The sequence below is a fragment of the Vespa mandarinia genome, chromosome 1 (genome assembly GCF_050613455.1).
Source record: "Vespa mandarinia isolate Hongniang chromosome 1, ASM5061345v1, whole genome shotgun sequence".
Taxonomy (NCBI): Eukaryota; Metazoa; Arthropoda; class Insecta; order Hymenoptera; family Vespidae; genus Vespa; species Vespa mandarinia.
Genome location: NC_140810.1, coordinates 19,432,023 through 19,445,000, shown reverse-complemented (window position 1 = coordinate 19,445,000; position 12,978 = coordinate 19,432,023). Strand labels below are relative to the sequence as shown.

Sequence of the window (12,978 nt, the reverse complement as noted above, 5' to 3'; positions counted from 1 at the left end):
TCCAATCATCATAAATCCAAATCCAAAAATCACTCATCACGTAACATAACCCTTGAACGCGTACAACTAAGGAGAATTTAGTATTAGTTAATGTGATATAGAAAAAAATTTCGTTAATATCCCTGTTAAAACAAATCCATTAAATAGCTCCGTTTTGTCTACTCGTCTAACGGGAAACAAGTGGAAAATCTCAACGCAAAGTCCGACGGTGATCGTAGTGGCGCGCGGCGAGCCACTGACTACTACTGCCTCCTCCAATTCCACGCCTTTCCCTCTCTCTCCCTTCCTCCTCTCTCACTCTCTCTCTCTCTCTCTCTCTCTCACTCTCTTTCTCTCTTCTCCACCTAACTCCCCACCTCCGACCCTCTTTGGTAGCACATCCACCCTCCGGCGGCGCAAACGCCGGTCTGCGTTTTCACCCACCCTACGCCCATCCACCTTCACCCTACCGTGCTATAGGATTCACCAGACTGACTGTGTTTCACAACTTCTCCTTCCCTATTCCTCTCTCTCTCTCTCTCTCTCTCTCTCTCTCTCTCTTTCTGGTTCGACCACCAGTATCTCTCGATTCCTCCTTCCAATCTCCTCTTCATCTCTCTAACACAGCTCTCTTCCTTCCTTTCATTCTCCTTCTTCCTCCTTCTCTTCTCCATTCCCATCACTACCATCACCACCACCACCCCAAACCTGCTACCCCTCACGCTCCATTGGCGATCCAAACCGCTTTCTGCACCGTCTGAGCTCGTAATTGTTTCGTGTTCTCGCCCGTTTGTTCTTCCACGTTGGTATCCTTCAAAGACAAAATGCTAGTGAAATTCCGTAAAGCCAAACTTGCGTCCTTCTTCTTCTTCTTCTTCTCTCTGGATAAGGGGGGAACCATACTATTCTCGGCATATGCCGAACGTTCGTTCGAAGAAGGGAAGAAAGAAAGGAAGAAAGAAAGGGAGAGTGGGAGGAGGGGTGGGAGGAAGGAAGAAAAAAGAGAAAAAAATTTTTAAATCTTGATTGCTATACTTGATTGATATACTACCAAGGATATAATCCTCTCCCCTCCTCTCATTGATCCCAAATGATTTCTCTTTCTCTATCTCCGAATCCATCATTGTTTTCATATATGTATATATATATATATATATATGTGTGTGTGTGTGTGTGTGTATCTAAATGCAATTATTTTATTAGATTTTGATCTTCAGTTTTTCATCCTATAACAAATCATATATCTATTAAGTATACGGCACTCGGTTAAGACTCATTTTGATATTCCTAGGTATTATATATAGATATTATAACGTTTATTTATACTTGCGCATAGTTTTACATTACGCGTTCTCGTTACCATAATCGCTGAAATTCTTCTTTCGGAAAACGTAAACTACTTTGGCGTATTCGACTTTAACGACGTATAAAAAAGAAACTCCGATGGTAAGATAAAAGTAAAAAGAAAAAACAGAAAAAGAAAAAAAAAAAAAGAAAAAAGAAAAAACAGAAAAAGAAGCCAAAAAAAAGATAAACAAGAAAGATAATAAATGCCCATTCAAACAATGTGAAATAATAATTTCGTTTTATCATCGTGAACTAATTGATATTGTGAAAAAAAAATCTAATTGTAAGTACATAGCAAATAATGCGATTGTAATTTATTTGTCAAATGTTAAGGTTTCATGATTGTTGAAAAAAAAATGATAAAGAAGAATGTCGCCTCTCTCTCTTTTTATTTTTTTTTTTTTTTAAATCTAATAAATCGAGACGACCGTCTGGCCACACCGATGGAAATTCACACACCTTGGTTACAACTCAGTGCAAATTACCTTCGAAACCGCTGTTTACGCCAGGGATGGGAAAAGAGAACGGACAGAGTTTCGAACAAAGACACGAAGTAATAAAATAAATTGTAGCACTTAGCGTGCGGATAGGGGTGCGGTAGGAGGGTTAAAGGCCGAAGAGTCGACACAGAGTCACGAGCTGTGTTACCCCTCTTGCCTACTTTATCAGAAAAAGCAAGGGATCGAAGGCGAACTTTGCCAATATTTCGTCTTTTTTTCTTTCGTTCGTTCGTTCGTTCGTTCGTTCGTTCATGCTCGTATTAACAAATTTTTTTTTCTTTTTTCATCCGCGTGAAAAGCCGATAAATATAAAAAAAAAAAGGAATTATATTCAATATCAAACGATTGTCTATTCATATCTTCGGACAAGCCATTTAAACAAATCGAATAATTCCTTTTTTTTTTTTTTTTTTTTTTTTAAGAAATTTTTTTCCCCGAGATAAAACTCGTTAAAATCGTTTAAATAATATTACTGTTTTAAAGTAAGTACGCGAATTACTCGTCGTGATCTCTCATGCGAAATTTACTGCAGACAGAGGCTTCCCGAAAAGCCAGAGTTTAAGCCTCGATGGTCTCTTCTCGCACGAAGTAACGTCAACTAAAGGTTCTCGATACATCCTTTTGGCAACTTGAAGGATTTGTTTTATCCCATAATCCTGATTACCGCCAGTTGATAAAACTTGAAAACCCATTGGCCAGGATCGAAAACGTGTTATAGATCATGCACGAGGATAAATCGCGAAAAGGGACAGATCGATTATGATGACACGCGGTGTCAATTATTTTTCTATTTTTCTCGATCGATACTACGCGTAAAAGCAAAGAAAAAAGAAAAAAAAAAAAAGAAAAAGAAAAAAGAAACAAAACAAAAAGCAACAAAACAGAACAGAGAAGACAAAAAAATATGAACCCTTCTAAAGCAGTAGGGTATTTAACGTAAATCCCTGGTAACTAGTTTCCACGTTCGTTTGTGTGATTTCAACGGGAATCAATAATCCTCTGCTACGAATTCGAATAAAAAACTTTCTCGTCGCGTAAAACTCCAAAGCGTCATGGATTTTAACTATACTTCAAATTCTTTTTCACTTGCCTATTTCACCTAGCCGATATTCTTTTGCCGTGTGCTCCGCACGATCGAACGTAAATATGCGTAAAGCTAAAATAAGACCAAAAGAGAATATATACTCGACGAGAAAATTCGAAAGTACCAGTCCGACATGTTGCCTCTATTTTGTTCAGAGATAAAGTGAGCGAACAAGAGAGAGAGAGAGAGAGAGAGAGAGAGAGAGAGATAATAGAGGGACAATACATACGTAACTACGAAACCGGCCATTCGTTATCTTCCACTTACGGTTGCAATGTATAAAGTAGCAACGTACGAAAGAGAGAAAGAGAGAGAGAGAGAGAGAGAGAGAGAGAGAGAGAGAGAGAGAGAAAGAGAGAAGGAACTGTTTTCAGACTACGAACACGTAACACCGAACAAAAGCAGTAGCGTTGAAGACTAAACATACTAACGAATATAATGAACGTATGGAATCGTGTCGTGTCTTGTGATATTACTATCCCTTCTCTCTCTCTCTCTCTCTTTCTCTCTCTCTCTCTCTTTCTCTTTTCATGCCATTTATACAACATCCATGCTCGTGTTTTCAGAGACGATGCAAAGAAAACCCACCAAAGATATTCTCGAGAGACGAAGGAGGATCCGTTTAACGAGCATATAAACCTGTTCAGATATCGTTTATTTCTGGGGTGCATTAACGTAATTTTGTCATCGTTGCACCGTACGTTACATTCAACAGGTAAACTCACCTTAAATAGTCTTTTCTTCTCTTGTTAATCGAATATCCCTATATTATTTGCCACTTTAAATTCTACGAAATGTTTACGAAATGTTTACGAACTCGTAAACATTTGATTGGATTAAATCAAGTTATCCGTTCATTTATAATAAAACGTTACGATAAAATATAAAAAAGTAATCCTTTTTTTTTTCTTTTTTCTTTTTCTTTTGATAAAATATTTTTCACGGAATATAAAACTATTTCAAAAATTCTTGAAGTCCGATTATTCGTTTCATCTTTGGAATGAGATCTGATCAAGAATAACGTCTGGATTAATTATTGCCGCATACGGTTTTCTCGAAATATTACGAAATTTTTCATTGAAAAATATGTTACGTATTGTTGCGTCTCATAAAATCTAAAAGCGAAATGAATGGAAGGTACTATCGTTACTACTGATATTTATATACATATATTTGACTTAAACTAATGAGAAAATTTCAGTCTGTGACAATCTACTTCGTCACTATGTTGCTAGACGTCGAAACTTTAAAAACTTCAATATTTCCTGCAAACACGAAGCGATAAGAATATATATATACATATATATATATATATATATATATATATATATATATATATATGTTTTAAAATGCAATTCATGGCGTTTAGGATCCGCTAATTAGCTCAACAGGCGAGTCTTTAAGAGAACAAGATCTATTTTTATGAAAATTCATTCTGTTAAATTCTTCGAATCTCCATCAATTCGTAATACAATATATTATTTATTAAATTTTTAGATCAATTAAATATTGTCAATCAAATGTTATCACTATTTTGTATTCACAAATGAAATGAGAACGATAATGAATTAATGTATGTATACGGGTAATCAATAAATTTGAAATTTGATTCGAATATTTCGTATTCTTCTATTAATTTTCTTTTTTTTTTTTTTTTTTTTTTTCTTTAATATTTTGCGTCTATCATTCAAACGAAAAATCCATTTTTGAATCAACACATTATTTCTGTGGAAAAATTAATCAAATTGAAATCTTCATTTTTAATATTCACGTTATAAATAAATCAACTTGATATTTTTTCCAATTTTTAAAACCAAGTAAAACTTATTTGTATTAGATACGTATATGTAAATAATAAACATTAGAACGTATTAACAATTTAGATATTTTACATTTAGATTAATTCTGTCTCCTTCTTTTTTTTTTCTCTGTTTTTCTTTGTAATGAATAATTTATCTTATAAAAATTATAAAACAAGATCAAATTGATTAAAAGATTAATGAATATTACAGGACCACGAGATCACAAGGATGAGAGACATTAATATTATAAAATATATTTATTTGATTTAAAATAATCGACGATATATTTAACGTATTAGATGTCCCATTTAAATTTCATATTAATGATAAATTATCTAAATCTAATATTCATAATTTCAATGATGATAAATATAAATTCATATTGATCGATGATTTTTTCAACATATCGATCAAATCGAACTAAAAGAAAAATGGTAAATGTAAAATATTACGTGAATAATAAAATTGATTACAGGTAAAAAATTAAAAGTAATTCTTTCATAGGCTTGAAATTTAATGAATTTACGAAGATTCAAATATATATAATTCAATGACGTACGTATAATGTATGACACAGATGCAAAAATGAAATCAATCGATATTTCTATCGGAGAACCAGATTAAACAAGATTAAATCAGAAAAATATTTTTTATCATTCATTCTATTGCAATTATATGTTTTAATTAAATTAGAAGTATATTTGAAATAAATGCCACGTTATAACTTTACACTAAACGGATTTTTTTTTTGTTTTACGAATGAATATACGTAATTTACCGATAATAAATGCGATAAGCATCACATCACTAAATAATAAATTTATGTAAAATGATAAAACTCGTAGCGACAATTTGAATAACGTTGTAATATGTTATGAAAGTAATTATGAACTAATAGGGCTTTTATGTTTTTAATAAATCGTGAACCAAACACAAGAACGAAATAAAAATATGAATAAAGAATAAAAATTATTGTACACAGCTAACTAAATATTATGAAAACTTTTAACCATAACTCAGCAAATTCAACTGCTTTTTATATTAATTTCTTTCTTTCTTTTTAATCATCTCATATTAAGAATATCATTTGTTATATTTTAATAATAAAATAATACCTCCTTGATATCACTGATCGACAGAATAACATAAGGAGAATGATGAATACATTGAATTTTTCAAAGATTCACTTTTTCTTTAAAAAATATAAATAATTATATTACTTATCGGCGAATTTGTAAAAAATGCAGTCTTAAGAAGAAAAAAGAAAAAAGAAAAAAGAAATAGTCAAAAAAATTGTAATAAGCGATGTACTACTTATTAGAAAAATTCGTAAACGCATCACATAAGACGTTTAGCAATAAAAAAAACTTCCACTAATACCATTCTTATTAGTTCTATCATATGAGATATAATTAACATTTCTACATTCAAGAATAACGTTGTTAATTTCTTAAGGCGTACATCCACAATAAGAAAGACAATTAAAAGGAAAAAGAGTCTATCGTACTATTGCGTTCAAAGTTTTCCATGACTTTCATGCAAATATATATTTCCGTTAATGATTATTTATTAGATATTCTATGAAAGAAAATTCCTATTACATAATTCAGACGATTATTAATTATAAATTATAAGGAAATGATTATAAGAAAGAACAATTGAGATGGAGTGAGTGAGTGAGAGAGAGAGAGAGAGAGAGAGAGAGAGAGAGAGAACATAAATCGAATATTCTATTTTAGAATACGTAACAGGTACATAATAGATAAATATATTTTCGAAATATTCATCAACTAAACATATATTGTCCATCTATAATACTATTAGAATTTAAAAAATATTATAATATAGAAATACATGGATATCATCTTATAAACAATGTAAAATTAGAATAAAGAGAATATCAATGGTTTACGATAATTACAATTAAACGATTTATTATTTTTCAATTTGATCATTATGATGAAATTATTTTTTCATGGTTACCCACGCTATAAACTATAATAAAAAATGTTTAAATGTTTAAAATATTATATTAAATTTAATGCATCATAATTATTCATAATGATATAAAGAAAAAAAAAAAAGAAAAAAAAAACAAATTTTACATACGAACGAAGGATTAAATTATTTTCCCACTTAGATGTAAAATCGATATTCAAAAATATTGTGGCACGAAGCAAAAAATTAATGTAAAAAAGATTGTATTACTGATGAGAAAATTTGTCCAATATGTTGTCTCTATTTTTTCTCCTTTATGATATAAACGAAAAAAAGACAGAGAAAGAGAGAGAGAGAGAGAAATTTTATTTCTGAAATAATACAAATGTTTAAAATTATTATTTTTTATATTACATCTTTCGATTCGTTCGATTTCGTGCCTATTTATCTATTACATTTTTCTTTAATTTATCCCTTCGAGACATATTATTTGTCATATTCAGATTGTATAAAATCAATCACAGACAAATAAAAAATGACCTCTTTAAATTATACCAAAAGATATAACTATAACATATTTTTATTATATATATATATAAATAATATTATTTATTGCATATTCTATCAAAAAATATTCATATTAGATAGATATAATATTTCAGATAGATAGATATTGCATATTTACCTTAATTCTGTTTCCCTTTTCCAGTTAAATAGTTTTTCTTGTAGAAATTATAAAATAATATGAAATTAATACAATAATTACAAATTATGAAAGCACCAGGAATTTTAGAATAATTACAATTCGGTGAAAGCATTTGCATGGCGTGACAAATCAATATTACGAATTGTATCTGTTTAGAAAAATAAAAAAAATCAACAGTATTATCAAAACGATTGAAATTTTAATAAAGTTTCATTGTAATGAAAATTTTAGTATATAATACTCACCATTTGAATGATGGTAAGCAAGTATTTATATCGATAAAGAATTTTTTGGATATTTGGACCAAATGTACTAAAGAAATAATATGTGTACATTATCACGTGTACACTACAATTCACTAATGGAAAAAATGTGCCCATTCCATCGGAGTAATACTTTGCAAACACCCAAGTGATGAACATTGTTGAGACATGGTGATACAAATGCAGAAATGAAATCTGCCGTTTTTTCTTTCGGAGCACATATATTCCTGTTTCTATTAGGTCAATAAGTTTTAGTAATACTGTCCACCAGCAGGCATTTAACAACTACAAGAACATTTGTTATTCGTCAATATATTATTAAAGAATACTTAAGTTTTTCTATGCATTAAAATATATCAATGGCATGGAATAGATTCCAAATAATACCTCTAATTTGACAGGATCTGTACTATAAGTGATAGGTTCGCAATATATCGAAAGGCTGGTAAACCAACCGCCCTTTATTAATTTATACACAATAAAACCGTTCATCATAATTTGAAATATATCGTAACATTTAATAAACGTTTTTAACGAATATGGATTTCTATTCTTCATAAACCGCGGTCCACACACAAAAACGAAGTAAAAATAACAGAATAAAATAACTACGACTGTATAAGGTGAAAAGATTATCCAATTTTTTATTCGTGGGTCTGTAAATTAAATTTTAAAAAAAATGATTATTCCTTTTTTTATGTCTAATTATTTTCAATTAGAATTTCATTTTCTATGTTTTATAGATAAAAGATCGTTTCTTTGACATAATCAAATAGAATTATTCGAAGATAATAGATACATCGAATTTTGAACGATTCACATTTTCTTTAAATTTTTATATAAATCTAATAATAATATTTACCCTCGTATCCTACGATATATTGATATACATTTTTTAATATGTCCATTTTAGAATTAGAAAGAAAAATAATAAATCGTTATATTTATTTTCACTAGGTACGTAAAAGAAGCAATAATGAGAAATATACTGCCTATCTAAGAGATTATAGATGACTAAAGTGAACAAGGAAGTACTTTTGAAGCTAAAGGAAATAACTATTTAATATTAATTTTGTAAGCCCCACCACAAAAGCGACAAATGATATTTTACATTTTTGACTCTATTATAGCTATTAACAATAATAGAAGTAATGAAAATTAAATTTAAAGTCATGGAAGTCATTCATGTATATTCATGTGTATTAAATTTTTATCGATCGACGGTGACGATGCAGTTATTGCATAATTAATGTTTCAATTACAAATTTTTAAACAATAATTCTAAGAAACATGAAATACAAGAGGGAGGGAGAGAGAGAGAGAAAGGGAGACATATAGTGAGACAAAGAGCAAAAATTGGAGAATATAAGAGAGAATATATAGCGCTAAGAGATTAAAGAAGATACTTAAATAGTTCTTATTGTTGATATTTTGTTTCTTTATAAAAGCGGATATAACAACTTCGAACGTGTGAAAATGATATTACCCAATATCATAAAATCATATATTTTACAGACATTTTAAAGAAATTTAACATTGACTTCTTTCCAGATATTTCTGTTCATATTCGCAGGCTTCTAAAGTATTACAGTATTTTATCCTATTGGGAATATTTGTCCCTGGGAATAATCACTAAAAGTAAACGAGTACATAAAGGACACATTGCCTTACACATCGGGTGTAAGGAAACAGTACGTTTGTACGTCGAAACAAGATAATTCAATTTGATGTCTTAGACGTGATAAGTGATTTCACGAAAAACATTCAATATTTTTAGATTTATGTGATCTCTCTAGAGAAGGTTTATATACGAGCAAAAAAAAATCAATTTTTTTTTTCCTGTTATATTCAACATCCTTTTCTTTTCTTTTCTTTTCTTTTCTTTTCTTCTTTATGTTCTTTTTTTTTTTTTCGTTGTCCTACTCGTATCATTACATTTTCAATCATCTTGAGTTATCTCATCATGGGTTCAATTTAATTGAGATTGATTTTTGCATAGAAAACATTATTTTCGTTTCCTTTCTTTTTCTGTATTTACAATAAAAAGAAATATCTAGGATTATTTTTTAATTTCATTCTGAGCGTAACAAAATATATCTCCTTTGATAAATATATATTCGATAATTCATTGAAGCTTTTAAAAAAATAAAAAGAAAAAAAAAGTCATCCATCCATCTTACAAATTAGACAGTACAAAAAAGAATGTTCATAGTTTTGTCAATAGAGTTTTATATTATTTAGCATATTTATATAGTCGAATTTGACACATTTTATTGTATTAGTTTATTCATAAATAATTAATTAGTTTATACACGCAATCGAGATTTATCATAATGGATCCTTGGTCTTTATTGACGTAGAGATCAAGGAAAAAAGGAAATTGGTTATTTATAAGATTAATGTCTTTTTTATAACATAAATTGATGTCTTTTTATTTAAATGGCCTTTCTTGTTATAAGAAACATGAATATAAAATGGTATTAATTAATGTTTATTTTATGACATAATTTTTTGTTAAATAAAAAAATATAATATTGAAAAAAATACATGTAAAACATCTATATAATTATTCTAATAATTAATTCTACGTACATGGTATCGAGAATTGCAACTTGCATTCCTTTCGTCCATAAGACGCAAATCATTTATCTTCGTTTGCTTCCACGAATATTTTTGGAAAATAGATAATCCATAATTTTCGAAGCGTTTTATTACGAAAGCTCGAAAATAAGCGATGTAAATTTTTTCATTTTCTATTAAAGGAATTTGTATTTAATGGAGAAAACTTGTATGTTAATGAATACGTCGAGTTTCGGTTGAAGCAATAACCTGACAAAAAAAAGCAAAAAAAAAAAAAAAAGAAAAAAAATGAAAGATCAATGAACTTTCTTTATCGACTAGGGATATTATTTTAAGTTATCGATATTTCGTTGGTTCTCATTAAAAAAAAATTAAATTAAATGGATTTGAGATGTATAATCTATTAATACTTTTATTAGATCAGTATTTTCCGTTCTGATAAATTTGCTATTACTTAACAATCTAATGTTTCATATTTTATGAAAAATCTAATTAATTAATAAGTCCGCATTCGAAAATCATTATATCAATAATCCAATTTAAACGATCTATATATTGTTATTTAAATAATATATATATATATATATATATATATATATATATATATATGTATATATATATATTAGATTCGGGAGAAGAATATTCGTTTATGGCTCAATTAACTGTTTATGGAAAAAAATAACTAACTTATAATCTTCATTTTTAATATTTTGCCTTTTGCATTCGTTTCGTTTATTATATATTAACTTATTAGATCTCTCTCTCTCTCTCACTCTCTCTCTCTCTCTCTCTCTCTCTCTCTCTCTCTCTCTCTCTCTTTCTCTCTTTCTGCCTAGTTTTCTCTATCAATACCTTATATCTTCCTTCGCTATATATAGATTTGATAGTAGAAAATAATATTTTCTAACTATATTAAAATTAACATTCATATCATTTTATATAGAAATAATAAATGATAAATATTAACACTTTATATTAATATTAATATTTCTTCGTATTATTAATAGAATAATTTTTCTCATAGAAATTATAAAACAAAATTAAATTAATTAATAGATTGATAATCATCACGTAACTAGGAATAACAGCAAATTCACAGTTTTTTATGCCTTTTCCCCAGATGAAACATATCAATATTATGAATTGTACCTGTTTAAATATAAAAAATGGAGAATATGTTTAATCATTCACTAAATTGAAATTTTATTATAATTTGAAAATATTTAAATCGTATACTCACCATTTGAATGATGGTAAGTACGAATTTATATCGATTGATTATTTTTCGGACATTTGGTCCGAACGTAGTACAAAAATAATAACTGTACATCACTACATGAATGCTACAATTCATGAAAGGTATAAAAACAGTTCTTTTATCGATATAGTGTTTTCCAAACAACCAAGAGATCATCAACGTTGAGGTATGATGGTACAAATGCAAGAATGAAATCTGACGATTTTTCTTTCGTAATACAAATATTCCTGTTTCAATTAGATCGATTATTTTTGTTAACAGGACCCACCAGCAGCCTTCTAATAACTAAAGACACAAATTATTATTTATAAATTTATTCTATTACTATGGCATATTCAATTGTTTTTCTTTTTTTTTTTTTTTTTTTTTTTTTAGAATCAGATAAATTATTGTCATAAATTTGAAGTTTTACCTCTGTATCAATAGAGTCTGCCTTGTAAGAAATAGGTTCGCAATTACTCGATAATATGTTTAATATGAAACCACTTTTTAATAATTTATATATGATCAAACTGTTTGCCATTATTTGAAATATATTATAACATTTTATGAACGTTCGCAATGTATATGGCTTTCTGTTCTTCATGAATTGCGGGCCATAGACGAGAACAAAATAAAGATATAAAAATAGAATAAAAATAACTGGATACGGCGAATTAAATAATATCCAGTTTTTTAATCGTGGATCTGAAAATTTAATTACTTTTATAAAATGTTTCTTTGTTCTTATAATATCTCGAAATTTTACTATGTTTAAATGAGAAAAGAAAAAAAAAATGCTTTTATTAGACATAATCAATCGATTAAATTATTCAAAAATGATAATTACGTTGATTTTCGAAAGATTCAACTTTTCCTTACGTAAATATAATAATAATGTTACTTACCAACGAATTCTATAAAATAAAATAATGTATTTAATAAATCCATTTTAAATTTCAAGAAACAAAAAAATATGATTCTCAACAAAAAAAAAACAACAATAAAGAATGAAAAAAAGAATGATAGTCACTGCTTTAATAATAATATCATTTAGTGAAGAATAGTATTACAGCAAGTATTTCCTCTCTCACAGTTTAAAAAGAACTAAAGAAGTGAATAAAATATGATCATTAACGATAATAGAACTCCCCACTAATTCATAGTTTACCCCACCATAAAGATACAGCTCTTTAGTATTCAAGGACATATGTTATTAATATATTTAACATACAAATCATAAAAACAAGGTATTATAGTCGACACAAAATTATATCTTAAGTCCACCTTTTATATATATAACTATTTTTATTCATGATTGTTTATAATATTTTCTCTCTCTCTCTCTCTCTCTCTCTCTCTCTCTCTCTCTCAACGCCAATTATAAAAACCTAATATAGACTTTAATTAGTTATTTTATCATGATCATTAAAAGAAGGAGAGAAAAAAAACTATATAGATAGATAGATAGATAGATAGATAGAGAGAGAGAGAGAGAGAGAGAAAGAGAGAGAGAGAGAGAGAGGAATAATGCATAAGTAA

The 12,978-nt window shown here is 28.4% G+C and overlaps 3 protein-coding genes across 5 annotated transcripts in view; all 3 read right to left on the bottom strand.

The window, feature by feature from the left end:
- dlg1 (MAGUK family member discs large 1) overlaps window positions 1-12,978 on the bottom strand; it is a 462,366-nt gene that overhangs the window by 360,045 nt on the left and 89,343 nt on the right. The window lies entirely within an intron of this gene.
- On the bottom strand, window positions 7,004-8,632 carry LOC118447521 (very long chain fatty acid elongase AAEL008004-like). Of its 2 annotated transcripts, XM_085660934.1 has the most exons (5): window positions 8,482-8,632; window positions 8,007-8,275; window positions 7,602-7,904; window positions 7,336-7,504; window positions 7,004-7,021 (listed from the first exon to the last, which is right to left on the bottom strand). In XM_085660934.1, the coding sequence occupies exons 1-4, from the start codon at window positions 8,525-8,527 to the stop codon at window positions 7,337-7,339; spliced, it is 786 nt and encodes a 261-aa protein (XP_085517060.1). In that variant the 5' UTR covers window positions 8,528-8,632; the 3' UTR covers window positions 7,004-7,021; window position 7,336. The 2 variants fall into 2 exon arrangements, with proteins under 2 accessions (XP_085517060.1, XP_035735458.1); XM_035879565.2 differs by lacking the exon at window positions 7,004-7,021 and having other exon boundaries at window positions 7,319-7,504.
- LOC118447520 (very long chain fatty acid elongase AAEL008004-like) lies at window positions 10,055-12,796 on the bottom strand. 2 transcript variants are annotated; one of them, XM_035879564.2, is made up of 4 exons: window positions 12,345-12,796; window positions 11,870-12,144; window positions 11,440-11,742; window positions 10,837-11,348 (listed from the first exon to the last, which is right to left on the bottom strand). In XM_035879564.2, the coding sequence occupies exons 1-4, from the start codon at window positions 12,385-12,387 to the stop codon at window positions 11,181-11,183; spliced, it is 789 nt and encodes a 262-aa protein (XP_035735457.1). In that variant the 5' UTR covers window positions 12,388-12,796; the 3' UTR covers window positions 10,837-11,180. The 2 variants fall into 2 exon arrangements, with proteins under 2 accessions (XP_085517045.1, XP_035735457.1); XM_085660919.1 differs by lacking the exon at window positions 12,345-12,796 and having other exon boundaries at window positions 10,055-11,348; window positions 11,870-12,332.

Coding starts and splice junctions, on each gene's coding strand:
- LOC118447521 (XM_085660934.1), bottom strand. CDS start 8,527: ATGGACATATTAAAAAATGTATATCAATATATCGTAGGATACGAGG. Junction 8,276..8,481: donor ATATATCGTAGGATACGAGG/GTAAATATTATT, acceptor TTTAATTTACAG/ACCCACGAATAAAAAATTGG. Junction 7,505..7,601: donor TGCTTACCATCATTCAAATG/GTGAGTATTATA, acceptor TTTTCTAAACAG/ATACAATTCGTAATATTGAT.
- LOC118447520 (XM_085660919.1), bottom strand. CDS start 12,250: ATGTCTAATAAAAGCATTTTTTTTTTCTTTTCTCATTTAAACATAGTA. Junction 11,743..11,869: donor CAGACTCTATTGATACAGAG/GTAAAACTTCAA, acceptor TTGTGTCTTTAG/TTATTAGAAGGCTGCTGGTG. Junction 11,349..11,439: donor TACTTACCATCATTCAAATG/GTGAGTATACGA, acceptor ATATTTAAACAG/GTACAATTCATAATATTGAT.